Source organism: Malus domestica, chromosome 07 (genome assembly GCF_042453785.1).
Source record: "Malus domestica chromosome 07, GDT2T_hap1".
Lineage (NCBI taxonomy): Eukaryota > Viridiplantae > Streptophyta > Magnoliopsida > Rosales > Rosaceae > Malus > Malus domestica.
This window is the reverse complement of record NC_091667.1, coordinates 26963784-26987257: the sequence shown is the minus strand read 5'-3', so window position 1 is coordinate 26987257 and position 23474 is coordinate 26963784. Positions and strand designations below refer to the sequence as shown.

Below are 23474 nucleotides of genomic sequence, written 5' to 3'. Positions count from 1 at the left end.
TTCTCTGCTAATTACTTACCTTAATCAAGAATCCTTGTGACCTACTTGGTCTTTTCATGTTTGAATGTAGTAATGATCCGTGAACTGTATCAAAGCTTAATCACTGTGATACTCGAACTATAGAATCTGAGTCGCACCATTAGTCATTTTTGTCACCATTCTCTTTTCACTTCAGCATGTGTATAAAATTTGTGAATAATTAATACTTACTTCCAACTAATTGGGTTTTGCAGATCAAATTTAGGCTAGCGAAATTCAGTTTCCACTTTATATTAGAGGACGTGATGAATTCAAATCTTATAGATGATAGTAGTTGAATAAAAGAGAAACGAGTGGATATCTGGTGGTAGAACAAGGACTTGAAAGTTGCAAGGAATGAATCTAACGAGGAGATCTTCATGAACTCCCTTATTTGGTTTATTTGAGAAGACACTATACTTGTATATAGTGACAGGTTCGTTATTCGAGATTTGCACATCTAAAATATATGCGATCTGCCTGCCTGCGTGGGAGTCAGTCCACGTAGGTCTATATTCTTATTTCGGTCAGGGCCGGCCAGACCCAGTTCTTTCAGGGCGACCGTCCAGGATTCAAAAAAATTAGGGGCACCAAAATTATTAGGGTGGTATATTTATATATGTTTTCATAAGAGTATAAATTTATAAAATTTGGTTCAATGACAAAGAAATGTAACTAGAACTAGTGGTTTTGTTGTTTGAAATTAATGAGGAGATCTTGGGTTTAAAACATCATAGGTGCTTATTTACCTTTCAATTTTTACAAATTTCTTTTCATAAGAATATAAATTTATACAATTTGGCTAAATGATCAAGAAGTTTAATTAAAATCAATGGTTTTTGTTGTTTAAAATTAACGAGAGGTCCTAAGTTCGAAATGTTAAGTCCATGTTTATTCTTTTCAATTTTTACGAATTTTTGTTTGGTTGATAATTTAATTTTAATTAGTAGTTATTAGCTATGTGGGTTGTTATTTTTAAACATTTGTTCCTAGGGATGGGCAATGGTTATGGCGGGCAAGTAACTGCGATTATTTACCCATAACCGTTTATGCTCATACCCGCATAACTGTTTACCCATTGGGTAATTGCCTAAACGGTTATAACTATACCCATAACCGTTTATAAACGATTAACCATACCCATAGCCGCATACACATTTAACCGTAACCGTTTAATACCCGTTTATCCATTTACCCCTTTTAACCCGTTTTTCTTTCTTTTTTTTTTACCATTACCCCTTTTTCACCCGTCTACATTTTTTTAATAACTTGAAAATTAAAAAAAAATATTGTCAAAATTTTTTTTGTTTTGACAATTAAACACCGTTATAGGTACATTCATCATATATTTCCGTATTTTAAATTTTTAAGTCCTTATACCATTCCAATAATTGCAATAATAGTTTACGGACGATATTTTTAATTGTTAAAGCACCGTTATAGGTACATTCATCATACATTTCCATATTTTAATTTTTTAAGTTCTTATATTATTCCAATAATTGAAATAATAGTTTACGGACGATATTTTTAACTGTTACCAATGAAGGTAAATATAATATTTGCTAAGTATTATTGGGTTACAAAAATTGTTTAGAAGACATTTCTATTAAAGCATTTCTGTCAATCTCACGGTTACCCGCAAAGAATTTAAATTAATTTGGCGAATTCCTTGATGATGAGAATCATCATTCCTGTAGCAGTGTTATTGAGAGAATGACCGATGAATTCCTTGCTAATTTATTGGGCGCTAAGTATTATTAGATCGAGAGCATGGTTTGTGTTAATTTTACATATATAAAACAAATGGGTAAACGGTTACCCGTTTATAACCGTGGTTAATACCCATAACCGCCTATTTAAATTTCGCGGGTAAGCAGTTATACCTATAACCGTTTAGTTATCTAAACGGTTACCCATAACCGTAACCGTTTAATTTAAATGGGCGGGTAACCATGGTTACCCATATCCAATAGGTATTTGCCTATCCTTATTTGTTCCAATTCAAGTCTAATCTTTAACAAAGAGTAATGCGTTGACCAATTTTTTTCAAATTGCAAATCATATGACGTGTCATTAAAAAGTTTAATTTAGTACCCATTTATTACTTATACATATCAATAAAGACTCAAAAACATCATTATTTTTTTACTCTCATATTGACAAGGTTAGTAAATAAGAAAAAACAGCTCACGATTTATGCAAAAACATTTTAAAAGTTAAGATGGAAAACAAAACTCATATCTACTTGTAAACCTGGAGATTTTTCGTTTAATTCTCACAATACAAAATAAATTAGTTTTTTTGTGTTTCTAAATTATTAAGTTTGAAGTGATTTTCTAAGTATAATTTTATCGACATCTTACGTGTGAAAACAAATAATTTTTTTTTATACAAAGTCATATGACCGGCCCTATTTCGGTACAAAGGAATTAGGTCTATAATTTGAAAATAACTAATACATAACAATGCATCATTAGACCAGAACGTCATATGACGGTAAACTCGTTAGATGTAAGTTTCTCTAATAGGCTTGTTATAGAATTATAGAATATAATTGAATGAGAGTAATGGTGCAATATTAATATATGTACCAGATGCTTAAGCAGAAAATGGTAACAAGAAGGAGAAGTCTTCTGTTATGATCAATGTATAAAATATCGATATTATCGACGATATTTCGCCGATAATATCGTTTTTGTGAGAGGACGATATTTTCATACGTATCCAATTAATTATCGTCAATATGTCGCGATATTATCGATAATATTGCGATATTGAGTATGCATCCGACGACGAAAGTCGAGAAGACAAAGTCGAGCTCGTTGAGGCCGAAATTGGGGCCGGGAAGCCATGTCACCGAGGACGCAGGAGCTGACTCCGACCACCTCCTCCATTAGAACCTTGAAGAGGAACTGCGGATCGGCGGCGACTCGGGATCTCCACCTATTGAGAAACTTACCCAGAACTCCGAATCCCGAAACTAACGACGACGACGAAGACGAGTCGTCGGAGTTCCCATCTCCGCCCCGGCTCCATCCCCCGCTGTTTCCTCCCGCTCCTGCGTTGCCACCGCCATTTTCGTCGAAAAACAAAAGCTCTGGCTTTTGGACCCAGATGGGCTTTGGGACGAAAAAGAGAGGGCGATTCTGGGTTTTGGAGTAAGGGAAAGAGATTAAAGAATTAGGATCTGCAACTCCAACTCTCGCAGCAACATCTGCACCAAACGCACTTGCATCAGACTCGCAGACGCACCTGCATCACAACTTGCATCTGCATCTGAATCTGGCCTTGCTAGAGGTTTCTGGTAAAACTAGAGAGAGAGAGAGATTTTCTGGGTTTGTGTGTAAAGGGTCACCGGCTGATAAGATATTAAAGTGGGTAGAGATCTGTAGAAATAAGTAAACAATGCTTTTCTTTACCTCATCTGTAGCATTATAGAATAAATTTATTTTTTATAAGAAAACAAGGCTGTTATTAATTGAAGGGCAAAGACCAATATTTGAATAAATAAAAAAAAGCAAAGTCCAATAATGAATTAAATATGTAAGCTAAGTAAATGTTACAAAATCAACATAAAAAACCCTAAAATATTACAAATATACTCATATTTTATAACATATATAGTAATTTTACGTAAATCCGCTTAGGGCCCGACTAACGCTTAGCGTTTTTTAGAATATTATCGATAATATTGCGAGATGAAACCCAAAAATATTTGAAAAATGCTGAAAAGTCTCAATCTTGCGCATAGAGGAATCCGAACCCCTCCCTTTGCCAACCACGCACATGGGCCTTATCCAACTCACTACATATGTGTTTGTGATTACATATTCAGCCTATAATATTTATATGGTTGTTAAGATGTCTGCAAGGCTTGCAAGTTAATATTTATTATCTACGATAAATTTCTATATTTAAAAAAACACCAAGGAAATTCGAACCCCTCCCATTTTACTCATTCAACACCTTGACCACCATATCACTTATGTTTTTGTGAAAATATGCTAAAATACACTTACTATACACATAGAGATGATGAAGATAGTGAACATTTTGAATCTCATAGGAACTCTATGTGGTACTAAGTTACTCATGTATCTTACCATGCAATGTATAAAGTGTAAAATATTGTACTAATTCATTATATATAAATGATTATGGTGTGTTTAAACTTCTTTCATTAATTACTACATATTTTCTACACTCACAATGTTTGTCAGCTCGCTATATAATCAACTTAAATCAGTTAAATCAATCATGCAATGCATTTCCTTCCAATTTTTTGCGATAAACTAATAGATAATTGACTAAATAAACATCATGCAAAGTTTCAATAAAAATTTCCAAGTTTTTCTTACAATTTCCGTGGTTTTTATTCAATTTTTATCGATATCGATAATATCTCGATATTTCCATCGAAATTTCCATGTTTTTAGACTACCGATATTTCTGATATCATCGATATTTTAGACTTTGGTTATGATTATCGTCAATAACGTCACGTGATGCTATTAATCTAATTTGTGTTATAACTTATAACACAAAAATTTATGAAAAATCAATCTTATCGTTAATTCATACCATTACACGTGCATTTGTACGTGGAGATCTAACTAGCTCTCCAATCCACGCTGATGATATCCTCTATCTTATCAACCCCATTGCCAGCTTTGGTAAACATTATTGCTTAATTATAAACGAAGTTTAATTAACAATGGTGGCAGCCCAGAGACTGGTTCTCTCTCATATTTTCAGCCGTTGATCAGAGATCATGCATGCAAGTCAAATGTAGGTGCACATAATAATTATTATTTGATTTATGGGTGCATACCTTTGACAAATTCTAATTAGCCTTTCACCATCGATAATTGATAAGCTTACCTATCTACGTAATTGAGAACTTGTCGGAATAGTGAGGAACATTTTTTTTATGGTTAAGATGCACCGTCTTTGGGAATATATTTCAAATAAGTATTTGTTATTTTCTTATTTTAAGAATCAAATTCTATGGCCACTTAATATTACGATCTAGTGGTATTCCTTTTCGTTTGTAATGAAGAGGTTTTAGGTTCGATTATCGCCCAATGCGGGTTTGAACCACATTATTACTAGCCTAAACCCATCCCATTCCCTTAGTATAGAAAATATCGTTTATTCATAAAATAAATAAATAAAAAAGAATCCACTTCTATGAGAGAGTGTTGGTTAACAAACTCTAAAGTAAATTCAAGTGGAATTCACATATATTAAACGATTAACAGTCACACCGATAGCTACACAGATCATCCATTTTTAACATTTATCTTAACATTTTGGTGAGCAAGGTATCTTTCTAAAAGCGTCCATTTATGAGTCGCGTGAAGAATGATGACATTAGAAGTAAACACTAGTTTATCAAGTCAGTCATAATTAGTTTGGTTCTTGTTTGGACGAACTGGAAACTTGAAAAATGGTTTTAACTAATCAAACCCCGCTCTTTCCAGGTTGCTTCCCGGTTGTTGTGGAACCAACCCTAGCTCTTTTCTCTTCCAAAAGGACCACAACTCCACCTTCATCTAAAATTAACAATATCGATCAGTTGCATTTTGGAGCAAGCCAGATACTAGTTCAAATTGCTAATTAGACGATCGCTCATTGAAAATATCACTCAATCAGCAAATTCAGATTCACAATTTGACTACTAAATCAAATTATTCAACAGAAAGCGAAATCTCTATATATTTGGATACAAGCAAAGGGATTTAAATTTGACTAACTAGAAGAATGCATGCAGCTTGACCATATGATTCATTGAACATGATATATTTAAAATTAAAAAAACTAAAAATATGATGCAAAAATTGCTTGATTAATTATATTGAAAAATCAGATCCAGAGTCAGTCAAATAGTAAGGTTCCAAGCAAATAAGCAAATCCACCTCCCTCAACTGGAAACCGGACGGCTCTCCTCTATAAAACCCTTCCAGAACCAAAAACCACAACCATAAAATCAACTCTCTCTCTCTCTCTCTCTCTCTCTCTCTCTCTCCCTCTCTTTCAACACCATTCCCGGCTCAACTCTCTCTCTTTCTCTCTCTCTCGACACCATTCCCAGCTCAATGATGCTCTCCGAGTACCTGAAGAGTGGTAGTACTACACTCACACCAAGGAAAGGAATGTCATGCCTCTTTTCCTTCTCGCATGTCAAAAACCATTCTTCTTACACACCTTCAAGCACTTCCACCGGTCCAAAACCTTCCCCGACCTTGTCTCTTTCGATGATGGAGGAAAACATCGAAACAGCTGAATTCATCATCACGAAATGGGATCCAAACTCCTCCTCATACACCAAACTCACGTCTATCTTCCAGAGTAGCAGAAAAGAGGCCAAACAGCTTCTCAAATCCGTAAAGGACTTGCGTAGTGCTATGCATGTTTTGGTTCATGAAAGCTCTCCATCCAGCAAGCTCGTGCTTGCTCAAAACCTAATGCAAACAGCTATGAAAAGGCTTGAAAGGGAGTTTTATGAGATATTGTCTGCAAACCGGCGTCACCTTGACCCTGAATCAGTTTCAAGTCGAACCTCAATCGGATCATGCACATTTAATGGTGAAGACGAGGGTGGATCAGAAGAGTTGGAAATTGTTGGTGGGTCGATCACTGAGGTGGAGAGGGTCTCGGCTCTCGCCATGGCGGATCTGAAGTCCATAGCAGATTGTATGATCAGTTCCGGCTATGGTCATGAGTGTGTGAAGATATACAAAGTTATCCGAAAGTCAATAGTAGATGAGGGATTGTATCGCCTTGGAATCCAACAGTTCAAGTCTTCCCAAATCCATAAAATGGATTCGGAAGGACTAGAAAACATAATCATGAACTGGATGGATGCTGCGAAGATTGCTGTGAAAGCACTATTTCATGGAGAAAAAGTTCTCTGTGATCATGTGTTTTCAGCATCTGAGACAATCGCAGACTCATGCTTCTATGAGATAACAAAAGGAGGAGCAACCACCCTATTCAGATTTCCGGAACTCATAGTGAAGAACAAGAAGTGCCGGGAAAGAATTTTCTGGCAACTGGAACTCTACGAAGTATTCTCCAATCTTTGGCCAGAGATTGAATCAATATTTACCTCTGCATCAACCCAAGCAATAAAACTACAAGCTCTGGCATCGTGGCTCAAACTTTCAGATTCTGTCCAGTCTAGTCTTTCTGTCTTTGAATCAACCATTCAAAAGGATTCATCAAAATTTCTAGCCTCTGGTGGCAGGATTCACCCGTTGACACAATCAGTGATGAATTTAGTATCTTCATTAGCAGACCACCATGGAGCTCTCTCTGATATCCTTGCTGACTATCCACCACCGAAGAATCAAGTATCTCACTTCAAGAGCCCAATGGCAGATGACGGTTCAACACCAGCAGTGTCAGTCCACCTAGCTTGGCTCATTCTAGTCCTTATGTGCAAGCTCGACACGAAAGCTGAAATTTATAAAGATGCGTCTCTGTCATATCTCTTCCTTGCCAACAATCTTCAATTCATTGTTGAGAAGGTGCAGCAAACACCGAACCTGAAACTCCTCCTCGGTGAAGATTGGGTCACTGAACACACGAAGAAGTTTAAACTGTACGCTTCAAACTACGAATCCACAGCCTGGACAAAGGTGTTATCATCATTACCAGAGAAGTCATCAGAAACATCTCCGGAAATGGCAAGGGAATGCTTTAAAATGTTCAACGCAGCGTTTGAAGAGGCATACAGGAAACAGACATCATGGATTGTAGAGGATAGGAAATTGAGGGATGACTTAAAGGTTTCAATTGAGCAGAAACTGGTACCAAGATATCAAGAATTTTATGACACATACATGGTAATGCAGAGTGGGGAGAAAAATTTGGAGTTGTTGGTAAGATATTCACCAGATGACTTGGGGAATTACTTGTCGGATTTGTTCCACAGGACTTCCACCTCAGTTAGTTCCACAACTTCATCGTCACTGTTGGCTTCACAACGATGCCTCCGCATCTAGATGCAATTCTATTACAAGACAAACTGTACCATTTTGATAACTAATACAGGTAACACAGAGAGAATAAGAACTGCCAATTTTCTCAAGCTTCAAGTTATTTCTATAACCAAGATATAGAGAACCATCTAGTCAATTATGAAAGAAATGAATGACATTATTTGCATTTATATCCCTTCAGATTCATTATTTCCCACCACGTCCCTTCAGATCAATTTGGAAGTTTATGAAAATTTTAAATTCAAACCAAATGATCATATATAAAGATGTATATGTTTGAATGCTTGACATTTCCAAATAGAAAATATAAAAATAAAACTGATTAGGTCATGTTAACACAAAGTCAAACAATTGCAAAATATAAAGGTGTTAAATCCCATATCAAATAAACTCAACTGCGTCTGAGCCGGCCGGCCAATCTAGTTGAATTCTTTTCTCTATGCACGTTTAACGTGAAATAATTAATCTGGAAATACATCTTTATCTACAGGATCCATACATACATACATACATGAGAACAAGCATGTAAACATGGCATGTGTGTTATGGAGTGCTTATCATAATTGATAGGTTCTGTCTTTAAGCTACGACAGAATGACTTTGTCAGGGTTTAATAAGTCAAATTGACAAACTCATAAGTATTACAACAGCAGATAGCAAATCTGCTGGAGTTTATTAAAAATATAATCAAAGACTATTCTGTTATAGAACCTATAAAATCCTGTTACAGATGTAGTGAGAACATAAAATCATACAGTTACCACCTGCTCTGCTGGCCGATGAATGGATTGCCAGCCAGTAAGAATTTGGAGAATGGCTTTAAGAGAATCTGAGGCTGCTTCCATAGTCCACTGTGGATAAAATTCACTTGGATGGAACAGGCATTCTTCACTGAACCCTGTCAATGTGCATGGTTGAGCTCCATTGAGGAATAGATCGCCCTCGGATATTATGAAGCCAGACTTTGCCACTTCTCTGTCTGCTGCCTATTGGAAGATTATATACATTTGAAAAAGAATGTCTTCTCAGAAAAGGGATGTAAGTTGTACAAATAGCTTATATTCCTTTCAGTGTAAATAAATACCAGACGGTATGAAATTAAAAAGTTTCATGTGACTTTTTTGTCACTGTACCCTGCCTCAGAATAGAATGCTACTGTGGATATAATGAACCTACGTTCTTCTTGTTCATGTCAAACTATCAAAAAAATGAGCGAGAGATGGTCATGTACCTTTTCTGTATAATATTCAAAGGTTTTTTTCTTATTCCCTGCTTCATAAATGTTGCATTGAGAGTATATCTGATATAAACAACTTAATTAGATAATGCAGTTCAGATAGATTCTAAAGATCAAGGAGATAGTTACGAAGTTTCATTAACCTGGGATTCTATGCTGGCGCAAACGGCATATATACCCCAGTTTCGAGTGTAATTGTTGTAAAGATGAACTTTCCCAAATCTAAGACGAGGTTGTCTTTGCCTTGTTCCATCAAAAAAACAATGATGGATTGTCACCCGAATGCATCTGTCACCAACGTGCGAGGGGTCTGCTCCAATAAGCATCGTCTTGTCATGTTGTGCAAAGCAACATCTGGTTCCAAGGGAAGGAGAAACCATCAGATAGGTTATATCAGTATCCAAATTTATATCGTATTATAGGGCATAAGTTTAAACCCACCTAGAGATAGTTATGTCTGTACTTTGTCTGGTGATATCTATGAGTCCATCATCATAATCACGAAGGCTGCATCGGTCTATCCATATGTGCCTAGAGTTCGGTTTAATCTGAATGCCATCAACATCATGTCCTCTACCACCTTCAAACTCGAGGTTGCATACAATTATATGCTCACATTCCTTGAGCCTAAGTCCCTTTCCCGTGAGCTTTATCCTCTGACCTCGTCCATCAATTGTCTTATAAGACGACACGCTCAAGTAAGATGAAAGGTGAATGGTGCCAGAAACCTCAAAGACAATCCAGAGTGGTTCTTGTTTTCGGCATCCTTCACGAAGTGAGCCTGGACCATCATCTAAACACCAAAACATACATTCCACTCATCGATGCAATACGGAAAACATTCCATCCAGTAAGGAGACAAAGCAAAAATGTCAAAAACTATCTTTTTGTTTCCACCCTCAACCCGTTTTTTCAAAAATGTCATATTGATATTGCCAAATCTTATTTTTCTATCAATCAAAATTCAAAATAAGCTGTTTATAAATGTACATTCCAATTTTTAGTTTTTGATAAGTATTCTGAAAGATTGAGGTATGTTTGAGACTGCTTTTTAAAGGGCAATAAGCATGTTCTAACAACCAAAAACACTTCCAACTGCATTTTACAAAAAAATTGAAGTGTTTCTAGGTTGTAGAAGCCCTCATGGAGAAGCAACTGTTAGATGTTTCTTCAAGAAGCACTTCCATAAAAATTCAATTTTTTAAAATAAAAATATACTTCTACAAAAGCGCTTATGAACATAATTGCTTCCTGCTTAAGCGGCCCCAAACAAAACCTGGTAGTAAGAAGCAAAAAAACAGATGCATTACTTAGGAGTATGGAATCCAGCCTATCTGGTCCCTCATCCAGCCATATGCTACTTGATTACAGATCCTTGCACCAAATGGGCATCTAACTTGCAAGAATGGTTTCATTTTGTTCCATCTTCTTAAAGCAATAACAGCTAAAAATGCTAGTATTGCTCTCAAAATTTCAGTCCTTTTTTTTAAAATTTTTTTACAAGAAAAAAGAATATCTAAAACTAGTCCAATGGGCAAGGGCGATTCGAAATTCGTGCTCGGTGGTGAACCGTCCTAATCAACTAGCCTAACTCACGTCTGCGGTCTGCAAATTCTCTCATCTCTTCTAACCCCATATTCAATTTTGTTCAGAAACAAAACCCCACCATGATTCCCAAGCATCTAATTGACATAAACGACAAAAACAAAAATTGGGCAAAAATTAAAAACTGATAAGAATCATAAAAGAACCTGCCAACGTGGTGACGAAATAGACCGGCCCGTTGAGGCCTCCGATGGCGAACCGGCCAAAGCCCTCGGCCCGACCGGCCATTGATCTCAGGCTAAAATCCACTTCGGCGTACGGTAGCGAAGCCATGTCCGTCTTTTCCTGCACCTGAAATTGGAATCTCTCGGCCGCCTGTATGTGACGACAAGTCGTTAAACAATGCCTCTAAACTTTGATGCTTGTACCATTTTGCCCTCCAAACTTGAAATTTGAATTTTAGCCTCTAAAATTTTAATTTGTGCCAACATAGCCCCATCTAGATATCATGTCACAAGTTTCGTTTAATTCCATCACGTGCAATCAATGCCCACGAGCTTTTTTTTTTTTTTTTTTTTTTTTGAAAAAAATAATATATTAAATAAAGTGACCACAATCACAATCAGTTCTAATATAATCAAAATGGTAAGCCTTTTTCTCCATATGGGTAAGCTTAAGCCACAAACTAGGTCTATCATAACAATTTAGGATTGAATTCATCATACGCGACAATTGAACTTAAAATCTCTCACTTACAAGTAGGAAAAAAAAATCATTATAGCATAATACTAAGTGACAGGTTCACAGGAAAATGTATAATACTTGAAATTACCATAATTGAGTTATGAGAAAAATGAAGAGTTCAAACTCAAACATCTACGACTTTAAATTTTATGTTGTACACATATGTGGGTTAAGTTGTTTGGCTAGTTACAATTTAGTTTCTTTTCTGAAAAATGAACAAAAAAACTTCTACATTTGACAAAACAAAAGATCGAAAACATCGACTCAACATTTGAGAAAAAAAAAAATAAAACCAAAGGTCCAAAACAGAAGGGAAAATGCCAGCAAGGAGACTAGCACTTAAGGGTAGGATGATGTAAATGGAGGGGCTGGTCCATTGGTTCAGTGTGTGGTGTTTTCTTGGCTTACAGGCTTTTACTGCTACTACTACCACTGCGACTCATAAATTTCTTCCTTTCCTCGTAATTACAGCCGGGATCTAATAGAGTCGTTAGTTTCGCAGTAGAGAATTTTATAATTCAATTTAAGATCGAGTCAAGAAGGAATTACGGCTCTAGCTTTAGCTCGCAATAAAGCTATTCATCATAGGAAATTATTGCATGCAATACAATGTTGTTATAATATTTCTCTAACGTGACATCATTTTACTGTATGAAAGTCACAATTAAAATCATTCATACCCTTTATCATCTAAAAATATTTCCTATAATTTATTTATTTATTTGTTGACCATTTACATTTAGTCATCCATATGTACCAAAGAAACTTATGTTTTACCGGATAATGTTATTTGTTATCATAAACGTTAATATTTTCGACACATCTAAACACCTAATTGATCTCCAAGCCGAATGAATTTTTCTAAAAACGATCTTCAGAAATTTATAAAGAAAATAAAACATAGCGAAATGATTATAAACAAAACATGGTGAACGACAGATGTTGAATTTGATCACGATTAAGTTACAAAGCAATTATCATAATAATTGATCACGTACTCAACATGTAAAATTTGAACGAAACCATTCATTAAAACCTTGTCTTAAAATGGCAACATATAAGAATTTATGTCGTAACCTAAACAATTAGTCAACAGTTTTAGTATAAAATCTCCACAAAGCAGTGAGCATAAGTAGAACTACCAAACATTAGAAATCTCTCAAATTCTCTCTCTACGGCCTCCATGGAGCTCTTGTTAGCAATGTGTTTATTGCTTCTAGTCTGTGCTTTCATCTACCTCTGCGAGTTGGTTCTTCAACGGAGGCACCAACAATGCTACTTGTTGGCTTATGAGTGCTACAAGGCCACTGACGACCGGAAGCTGGACACCGAATCCTGCGTCAAGATTATCCGCCGCAACACGAATCTGAGGCTAGAAGAATACAGGTTTCTCCTCAAAACCATCGTTAACTCAGGCCTCGGAGAGGAAACTTACGGTCCAAGAAATGTCATCGCTGGCCGCGAGGAGTGTCCTAGTTTGAAAGACTCACTTTGGGAGATGGACGATATAATGTTTGGCTCGCTCGACAAGCTATTCGACATAGCAGGAATTTCAACTTCGAATATCGACATACTTGTTGTCAACGTGTCGTTGTTCTCTCCCGCGCCTTCTCTGACGGCTAGGATCATAAAGCGTTACAAGATGAAGACGCACATCAAGGCGTTCAACCTCTCGGGAATGGGGTGCAGTGGAAGCCTCGTTGCCATTGATCTTGTGCAGAACCTGTTGAAAAACGTACAAGAATGTAAATGCCGTCGTTGTGAGCACAGAATCGCTTGCTCCAAATTGGTACCGAGGCAAAGTTCAGCCTATGATGCTTGCTAATTGCCTCTATCGCTCGGGAGGGTGTTCTATGATCCTCACAAACAAAAAGCATCTCAAGCATCGATCGCTTTTGAAATTGCAATGCATCGTGCGGACGCATCTTGGCTCGATGGATGAAGGATATGGCTGCTCCACGCAAGTAGAAGACAATAATGGATTCCGCGGTTTTAATCTCAGCAAAAGCATAGCCAAAGTTGCAGCCAAAGCTCTTACCATGAACCTTCGAATCCTACTGCGAAAAGTGTTACCGCTTACAGAATTACTGCGCTATGTTATCGTGTCACGTCGTCCAAACAAAGTCGGAAATGCTGGCTTGAATCTCAAGGCAGGGCTTGATCACTTCTGCATACCCCCTACTGAAGCCGCAGTTGTTAACGGGGTTGGAAGGAGCTTAGGGCTCAACGACTATGATCTCGAGCCTGAGAGAATGGCGCTACACCGATTTGGAAACACATCTTCGGGAGGGCTTTGGTACGTTTTGGGGTACATGGAGGCTAAGAGGAGGCTTAAAAAGGGTGAGAAAATTTTTATGGTGAGCTTTGGAGCTGGCTATGAGTGCAACAATTGTGTGTGGGAGATTTTTAAGGGACATGGAGAATGCCAATGTCTGGAAAGATTGCATAGAAAGTTACCCTCCAGAAACCCTAGTGAATCCTTTCATGGAGAAGTATAGCTGGATCAATGATGAACACTTGAGCTTTGTCAGATTCGAGGAGGTTATGAATGCAATATGTGTGGATGGTCAACCCTCCAAAAACCTTGGTCAACCCTTCCAGGAGAGGTATAGTTAGATCAATGGGTACTTTTGAAAGTTTTCTTTTTATTTTTTATGTGTAATTTGTTGTTTTTTTTTAAGGAAAAATTAGAGTTCGTTTGGAAGTATTTTTAAAATTACTGAAAACACTTTTGGTGAAAATGTTTTTTGAACCAATTTTTAGTAAAAACTCAAGCGAATCCTAGAAAAACACTTGAAGTATTTTGTAGAAGAAACACATAAATGATGCTTCTTTCAAGAAGCATTTAAATGCTTTTGGAACTCAAAAATGTTTTCACTAAAAACGTTTATAGTAATTTTAAAAGTATTTCCGAACGAGCCTTTTTATTGTTGTATTTCATGAAATGAGAAGTATACTATATGTTGTATTTGAGAACATAAATGAGCATATAGTGTATAAGTATTCTAAAAAGGAGTTCATTGTGAAATCACATCCCCGGAATTTCACCATTTATTACGTATCTCGTATTTTAAATTCGTATTTCACGATTACGTTATCTTTATTAGTTAATTTTAATTCCGCTAATTATAAGTTTAGTAATTGATTAGTTATCGAGTTGGAAGTTTCATAATCAATCTTTATCTTTCGTTGACATTTCAAAGTTACTGTGAACACGGAAAATTCCTGAAACGAAAGAGACAAGAACAACGTGCACAAACAAAATATTTGTATTTTTGATGATTTTAGGTTACAATCTCTCTCAAATTTGATCCTCTGATTCGATCTCCGTAAGGTGTTGATTGGTGGATGTGTGATTGATCCAAGGGCCGTCGAAGCTTGATCTTGGATGAACAGTTGGAAGTTTCTTCAAAGGGTCGGGGGCTTGATTTTTGAAGGTGGATTTGAGCGGATCTTCAAGGAGCCGTTGGGGCTTGATCTTGAGGATAAGTGTTTCTTCAAGGGCCGTTTGAGGCTTGATCTTGAATAACGGTGATGAGCGGATCTTCAAGGGCGTTTGGGCTTGATCTTGAAGAACAGTGATGAACGGATCTTCAAGGGCTTTTGGGCTTGATCTTGAAGAACGGTTTGTTGATCCAAAGGGCCGTTGGGGCTTGATCTTGGATGAACGGAGAGCGAAGAACGATGAGAGCTTTCTTGATTCTTCGGGAACTTGGATGCTTGAGAGTTTCGGAGTTTCAGAGCTTCAGAGCTTCAAGGTGTAATATGAATTGGTCCTCTGAATGAATGAAATGGGCTTGTATTTATAGAATTTTCCAAGGCCTAATTTTGAATATAATATCCCAGATGAAATAAGTCGTTTCTGCCAGGTGTTGACACGTGTCCTATTTGATGACTTTTCCAACTCATTTCAATTTTCGTTGAGTCACACGCTACGTGTAAAATTTATGTAATACATGAGCGTTGACACTTTGATTTATCGGTCAACATTTATTTACCGAAATTTCGATGTCTACAAATGCCCCCACTTCAAGGCACGTCGTATACATGTGCTTGTCACGTGTAGGAGATGCGTTTTGAAGTCCCTTACTGTAGATGTCGATCCAAGGGCCGTCGAGGCTTGATCTTGAATTCGGCTGGAGATTTCTTCAAGGGTCGTCGAGGCTTGATCTTGAATTGGGCTTGAGATTTCTTCAAGGGCCGTTGAGGCTTGTTCTTGAATTTTTTTGTTTGAAATTTCTGCAAGGGCCGTCGAGGCTTGATCTTGAAGGTTGAAATTGGACCACAATGAGCTTCATGTGGTAGATGATCTTTGGCTTTGGTAGTGGGTGAATCGGCACATACTTTTGTTGCGCTTGTTGACTTTCCACAGCTTTGATCTTGAACTGGGTTGGAGGATCTTCTGGATTCCTCCAATTGTTGATTTTCCACAGCTTATTCTTGAACTAGGTTTTGATTCAAGGGTGGTAGACACTTGATCTTGAATCAGACTTGTGATTTCTTCCAGGGTCGTCGAGGCTTGATTTCGAATTTGGCTGAAAGCTTCTTCAAGGGCCGTTGAGGCTTGATTCTTGAAGGTTGACTCGAACACATGACGAGCAGGCACGAGGTGAAGGTGATGACTTGTTGCTCTGTTCAATCTTTCTAATTCACACCTGAGCAGTTTGGTCAACGGTATGATCTTCAAGATTGATGAACTCTTCTTCCAGTTGGTGACTTGATCTTTAAGGATTTGATTCGAGGGTGGTGAATCGGCACATGCAGCCCACAACGCCTAGTAAGTCGACCCAAGAATTTGAGGGTCAAAACGAGTTCTTCATCTCAGACTCTTTCTGCCGAGTTGACTGAGCATGCTGCATTCTTCTCTGCTTGTTTCTTCAGGCAGATATGGCAGCTTCTTGAGTTCTTCAGCTCGGACTCCTTTTGCTGAGTTGACTGTGCAGACTGCATTCTTCTCTGCTTGTTCCTTCTGCACCTTGTCTCCACATGCTGCAAGGTATCATTTTCACTTGCCTTATCTGTTCTCCAGGCAGATGTGGCAGCTTCTTTGGAAGTACAGCAGCAGTGGGAAACGAGTACTCGAGAGCAGTGCTAGGTAGGCAATCAGGGAAGGGTTCCAAGCAGTCGGTTCCTTACCCGAGTTTGAGTGGAAGTTCCGACATATTGTTTTCTTTATCCTTGTCTTTGTAAGTAAGAACAAGGACAAAGGAAAGGACAGGGAGAACGCATGATATGAGATACTCTTGCTTTCTACCCTGGTGATATGAGATACTTTTGCTTTGGAGTCATTGGCTTGTAGAGGTACCCCAAGGAATAAGGAACATTGAATGACTCGAAAGGCTTCGTTGGGAAAGCATTTTTTTGGAGATGAAGAAAGGTTCAGTATGTCTGCCTTGCAATGGAAGGTGAAGGTAGACAATTATAGGAAGTTCTTTGATACCTGTAGAGGTACTATTCTTTCACTCGTGTCGGTAACCAATGCGTGATTGATCAGTATGGCTTCACGTGCTTTCTTCTTTATCAGAAATCTTTGACAAATTGTCCGTAATTTTCGTCAAGCTGAGTGTGTATGTGATAGGTGTTGACAAGGCTGAAAAAGACTGGCGCCTTTTCGATATCTGGGATCGGCGTTTCGACAAATTGCCCGTGATTTCCGCAAAGCTGAGTTTGCGCGTGACGGGTGCTGACGAGGCTGAAAAAGACTGGCGCCTCTTCGATATCTGGGATTGGCGCTTTAACAAATTGCCCGTGATTTCCGCAAAGCTGAATTTGCGTGTGACGGGTGCTAATGCGTCTGGAAAAGCAAGATGCTTATCCGATTTCTAAGCTTGCCTCTTCGATTTTTGAATCGGCATTTTCGAACTCTGAGCTCACCTCTTCGATCTCTGAAATCCCGTCGAGTGCCGATTTTTTTTATAGAGGCACGCAGTTCGTTTCAAAGCACACTTGAATTTTCGCTTGGAGAAACTCCCTTCTTGCACTTCTAAGATCTTGATCTGTCTGACCTTTTCTTTCTTCAACACCTTTGAAAATGTCTGGACCCTCCGACCGTCGTGTTGATTTGAACCTTGGTGAAGAGGCAGTCCCGCCTTCTCCCGACAACATATGGCGCCCATCATTCATATCCCCTACTGGTCCTCTTACCGTTGGGGATTCGGTGATGAAGAATGATATGACCGCTGCGGTGGTGGCCCGGAACCTTGTCACTCCCAAAGATAACAGACTACTTTCCAGGCGGTCTGATGAGTTGGCTGTTAAGGAGTCTCTGGCTCTTAGTGTGCAGTGTGCGGGTTCTGTGTGCAATATGGCCCAACGCCTATTTGCTCAAACTCGTCAAGTTGAATCGTTGGCGGCTGAAGTGATGAGTCTCAAACAGGAGATTAGAGGGCTTAAGCATGAGAATAAACAGTTGCACAAGCTCGCACACAACTATGCCACAAACATGAAGAGGAAAATTGACCAGATGCAGGAATCTGATGGTCAGATTTTACTCGATCATCGGAGGTTTGTGGGCTTGTTCCAACAACATTTGCCTTCGTCTTCTGGGGCTGTACCGCGTAATGAAGCTCCAAATGATCAACCTTTGGCTCCTCTTCTTCCTGGAGTTCCGCCGAGTGGTGTGGCTTCCAACAATCAACCTCCAGCGCCTCTCATTTCTGGAGCTCTGCCGAGTGGTAAGGCGGCACCTGATCGTCCTTAAGATCCCCTCTTGTAAATTTGATTTGATTTGATTTGATTTTTTTTTTTTAAGTATGTATAATGCAAATTTATGTAAAATTTCCAGAAAAAAATAAATAAAAACGGACTTTATTTCTCTCGATGCATTTGTTTTTTTTTTTGCTGTAAACCTACATATATTATGCACACACACATACATACATACATATTAATTTTTCACATGGACTGATCCACCATTCCAAAACCTTTTCCCCTTTTTTTTTTGCATGGTGCTAGCCACCAAGGATCCACTTCTTTATATATAACTTTTTTTTTTTTTGGCTGGCACATGGTGCCAGATGCACCATCCATTTATATATATATATTATTATATTATTTATTTATTTTTTATTATTATTATATATATATATTTTTTTTTTCCTTTGCACATGGTGCCTGATGCACCTCCCCTCTTTTTTTTCACGTGGTGACACCACTTTGCTTTGCTCCACCACCCTCCCTTTTTTTTTTTAATATATTTTTTCTGTATAAATTTGGGTGGTGGGTAGAGGAATTTGCAGGGAGCGGAGTACGGAGGCCGAGAAGATGGTGCTTCGAGCTTCACGACCGGCTAGTCGTTTGACGGTGGTCGTTGAAGCTTTTTGCTATCACGGTGATCATAGTGACGAGCTCGAGGGAATCTCTCAAGACACCCTACTCTCCCAACGAGAGCCTCGCCGAAGATCTCTGCCCAGCACGAGCTCCACCATCCGTCAATCAACATCGTCGTCAAAAGCCCAGCCACGAACTTCATTATCCTGCAAGCTTCAGGGAGCACGACCGTCCTCACAACTTGCTTCGACTTCAGCCTCCCTCACTCCTTTCACCATCGCCAACACCATCACCAAAGCTTCGCTTTTTCTGACCCGCCAATTGACGATCTCCGGCGGGATGGAACCGGAGAGAGCGTTGCCGGAGAGATCCAGTGTTACGAGGTAAGGAAGCCAGTTGCAGATTTTGAGGAGGAATCGAACCGGAAAGAGCGTTACCGGACAGGTCTAAACTCTGGAGGCTGTGGCAGAACTTGAGAGACTCCGGGAGCATTCCGACGAGCTCCATCGACGGGAGCTGGAGGCTGATGAGGCAATTCTCCTTCTCATTCCAGCAGGAAACGCCGACCAGCTTGCAGATAGAGGCCACCGACCTATTGGCGAGGTCCCATTGGCCCAGCCGCCCTTCTGGGTCAGTGAGCGAGGACTTCACTCAATTTCTGCCGAACTATTTGCCCCAAAGTAGGCTTTACTGGCTGAAAAAAAATTCATCAACAACGTTTTGGGTTCTTGAGTCCTCTGAAGATGAAACTCCCGGAGTTGTCAATGTTGCATTTGAATTTGAACTAATGCCAAAACTACTCGATGCAGGTGCCTGCCGCTTGGGTTGCCTTCTTTGAGGTCCACTCGGTGGTCTCAGCAGCCTCCATGTGAAAACTATTGCGACAGCAAAGCCCGCAATTGCCCCAATAGAACGTGAATTCAGATTGTGGAGGGAGATCGGGAACAGACTGGACATCTTGACAGTGAGATAAGCCCCGAAGCGCTTGATGAGCTGAAGCAGCTCTTCCTTTGAAGACTCGGCCATGACTTTAACCAACGAGAATTCGTCGTTTTGAGAAGCTTACGGCGTTGTTTTGAGAAGCAAGTGTTGGTGAAGAATCAGCTTGAAGACCTCAGGTCCTCCTTCCCATCATCGAGCATGTATCTCTGGAATCCACTATTGACCTCAACGTTGTTGGAGAAAAGACAAACTCTCATGATCGCATTGTGGGGGCACATTTTTTCAGTCCTGCTCATGTGATGCCTCTTCTTGAAATAGTACGGACAGAGAAGACTTCAGCACAAGTTATTCTTGATCTTTTTACTGTTGGAAAAATAATAAAGAAAGTTCCTGTTATGGTTGGTAACTGCACAGGCTTTGCCGCCAATCGAGCATTCTTTCCCTATGGGTCCATTCCAGCTTCAAGACTTGGGAGGCTACGGAGTAGCCCTTGCTGCTGGAAAGGAATTATCTCCTGCTTTCCGTTTATGAGAAGGGAAGCAAGCCAAAACCTGATCTTTCTGTCCTACCACTTATCGAGGAATCTCGACGGGTTACCAATACCATGCCTGGTGGAAAGCTTTTGACTGTTTACAGACCAAGAAATTCTGGAGATGATGCTGTTTCCTGCGGTGAATGAGGCATGTCGTATTCTAGATGAAGGAATAGTTATTCGAGCATCAGACCTTGACATCGCATCTGTTCTTGGGTTGAATTTCCCCTTTTACCGGTGAGTTCTATTTTGACCCTCGTGTCTGCTTGAACTTTAGATGTTTGAAATATTCGCCTCTCTACTCGTGCAGCTAATGGAGAGGGCTGATGGTTCGATCTGGACATCCGAGGTGCAGGCCAATGGATCCCTTGCTGGATCAACCGAGAGCGAAAGCTTATGTCTTTCGTCAATGACGAAGGTGAGAGAAAAGAGAGAGGCGTCGCTGCCGCTGTTGACGCTAGAGATGATGTATTGGATGGAAGGAGTTGAAACGTCCTCTAGGTTCAGGTCCTGCCATGGGTACACATCGATCTTGTCCTCCAGGTTCTGCAAATTTCTGCAGCTTTCGGATCCAATTCGCCCAGAGAACTGGACTGCTTAAGCTGTCTCTGTATTGAATACGTGTCACCCAGCTGCATGTACCCCGAGAATTTTGCCATCGCATGATCCAACCTATTTTCTAGATCTGACCTTGAGGCCTCTGTAGCGAACAACCGTAGAAGAATGTTGCTGGGTGCTGCTGACGTACTCGTTGCTGGCCAAGGCCCGGAGGCGGTCGACGAACACGGCACCGTTCTGGATTAAGGCTTGGTGGGCGAGGGAGCGGTCGCCGATGAAGACGGCGGAGCGGGAGCCGAAGCGGAGAGAGATGATGGGCCCGTGTTTGGCCTGTAGTTTACGGATGATAGGCTCGAGCTCCGAGAAGGATTTGATGGTGGATTAGACGGGAGATTTGCAGGAGGAGGCGCATGGAGCTTGGGCCTGGATTTATGGCTGGGCTTGCTAGCTTTGGAGAGACGAGCCTGGACGGAACGAGAACTTGCAGGAAGAGGGAAGGAATTTGGGCTTGGAGGTTGTTACTTGGGCTTGGATGGCCTCCCTTTGAGAGGCTTGCTGCTGATGGATATACATACATATATATATATATATATATGTATGTAAAAGAACTTTTTTTTTTTCTTTCTTTTGTAAATACATAAAACATATGTGTATATATATATATATATTATTTTTTTTTTTAATAAAACATTATTATTATTTTTTATTTGATGTGACTGAACTTGAAATTGAATATTCAAGCTGCCTACGTACCCTTCCAAAGAGATCAAGTCGAAACGTAGTTCAAATACATACATATATTTTTTGGTATTTTTTTTTGTGCCGTTTGCAGTTTCAGCTCATGCAGGCAAGGAGTGTTGGTGTCGTTTGCAATTTTAACTCGTGCAGACAAGGAGCGTTGGTATTGCCTTTTATGCTCGTGCAGACCAGGAGCTTTGTGCCATGCAGTTTAGACTCGTGCGGGCGAGGAGAATTTGTGAATTTTGTCAAGCAATCCGGGAGAGGCGTTCCTCACAATTTTCATAGCAAGGAGCTTTGACCGCGTGATTGAAGAAGTCTTCGGGCAAGAAATCGCGCATCGTGATGGGGATGGACGATCTATGTGTCGAAATTTCATCATCTTCAACACGTTCACGTTGCTTTGAAGGTTGACAAGAGCTGCTTTGCCCCCTTTCCGATTGGCGGACTTGTGGAGGAGACGTATGCTTCTTGTGCAATTTCTTAGGAGTGACTTGAGTCCATCCTTCTACTTTGCTTGTCTTGGAGGATGCCCCCAGCGGTTGAGGTGAAAACTTTGAGTCGGAAGAGCCAGAAGTGAAGGTGGTACAGTTTGACTCCACCACATCGTCAAGATCTAGCTCGATGATTCCTTTCTGAGCCAGCTTCATGATGAGATCTTTCAGCACGAAACACTTTTCTGTCGGATGATTGATGAAGCGGTGGAATTTACAGTATCTTGGACTGTCAGTACGATTCATCTCTTCCGGCCGTCTGCACTCAGGCAAACTGATCACCTTCTTGTCCAACAGGTCATCTAGCATGGCAACCACATCAGAGTCGAGGAATGGATAAGTCTTCTCCTCAAGCTCCTTCAAAGTGCGTCTAAGTGTCTCTTGATCACGAAAAGCTTCCGTTTGAATCGCTTTGCCTCGTGTGGATATTTTGACGGGAGATGTGTTGACCGTCATCGCTTCCTTGGTGGGTTTCCATGCAGCATTTTCCACCTTTGTCCCAAGAGCTTTTTCGTTCTTGTAGTCGGCGATCGGTTCTTTCTTCCCATGATGGGCGATGCTCAACTCCATGTCATGGGCGCGAGTGGCCAATTCCTCGAAGGTCCGCGATTTAATGCCTTGAAGGATGTATTGCAAACCCCATTGCATGCCTTGGATGCACATCTCGATTGAAGAGGTTTCCGAGAGCCTGTCTTTACAGTCGAGGCTTAGAGTGCGCCATCTGTTGATGTAGTCAATGACTGGCTCATCCTTCCACTGTTTTGTGCTCGTTAGCTCTAGCATGCTCACAGTGCGGCGGGTGCTATAGAAGCAATTGAGGAATTCCCGCTCTAATTGCTCCCAGCTGTTGATGGACTCGGGCTCTAGGTCCGTGTACCACTCAAAGGCATTTCCTTTCAGCGAGCGCACAAACTGCTTGGCGAGGTAGTATCCCTCCGTCCCCGCGTTGTTGCAAGTTTCGACGAAATGTGCAACGTGCTGCTTTGGGTTTCCTTTTCCATCAAACTGCATGAACTTTGGTGGTTGATAACCCCTTGGCATCCTTAGGGCATCAATCTTCTTGGAATAGGGCTTCGAGTAGAACAATGAGGCATGGGAGCTCCCTTCGTACTGTGCCTTGATGGTATTGGTGATCATCTCCTGCAGCTGCTGGATAGAGAGAGATCCCATGAGCGCCGCTGCTTGGTCTGGTTTCGGCTTCCCATCGATTTTCTTCACCGGGGGTTCTTCGTCTCCGCCAGCTCCTCCCTTTAGTGGATCATCCTCTGGGTCGGGTTTATCACCGTCCTGCGCCTATAGTCGATTGACGAGTGCTGCAATTTGCAAGTCTTTTTCTTCCACAGTTCGGGTTAGCCTTGCGATTGCTTCATTCATCTGAGCCAGTTGTT

General features: G+C 40.0%; 1 protein-coding gene and 1 pseudogene across 1 annotated transcript; one reads left to right on the top strand and one right to left on the bottom strand.

Moving 5' to 3' along the window:
- Positions 1 to 8566: 8566 nt before the first annotated feature.
- LOC114826097 (probable pectate lyase 4) lies at positions 8567 to 11296 on the bottom strand. The gene is made up of 5 exons (XM_029105867.2): positions 11016 to 11296; positions 9706 to 10057; positions 9408 to 9618; positions 9259 to 9327; positions 8567 to 9013 (listed from the first exon to the last, which is right to left on the bottom strand). Exons 1-5 carry the CDS (start codon positions 11140 to 11142, stop codon positions 8777 to 8779), a joined length of 996 nt encoding a protein of 331 aa, XP_028961700.1. The 5' UTR covers positions 11143 to 11296; the 3' UTR covers positions 8567 to 8776.
- Positions 11297 to 12736: 1440 nt separating this feature from the next.
- LOC114825884 (3-ketoacyl-CoA synthase 19-like) lies at positions 12737 to 14266 on the top strand (annotated as a pseudogene).
- Positions 14267 to 23474: the final 9208 nt, after the last annotated feature.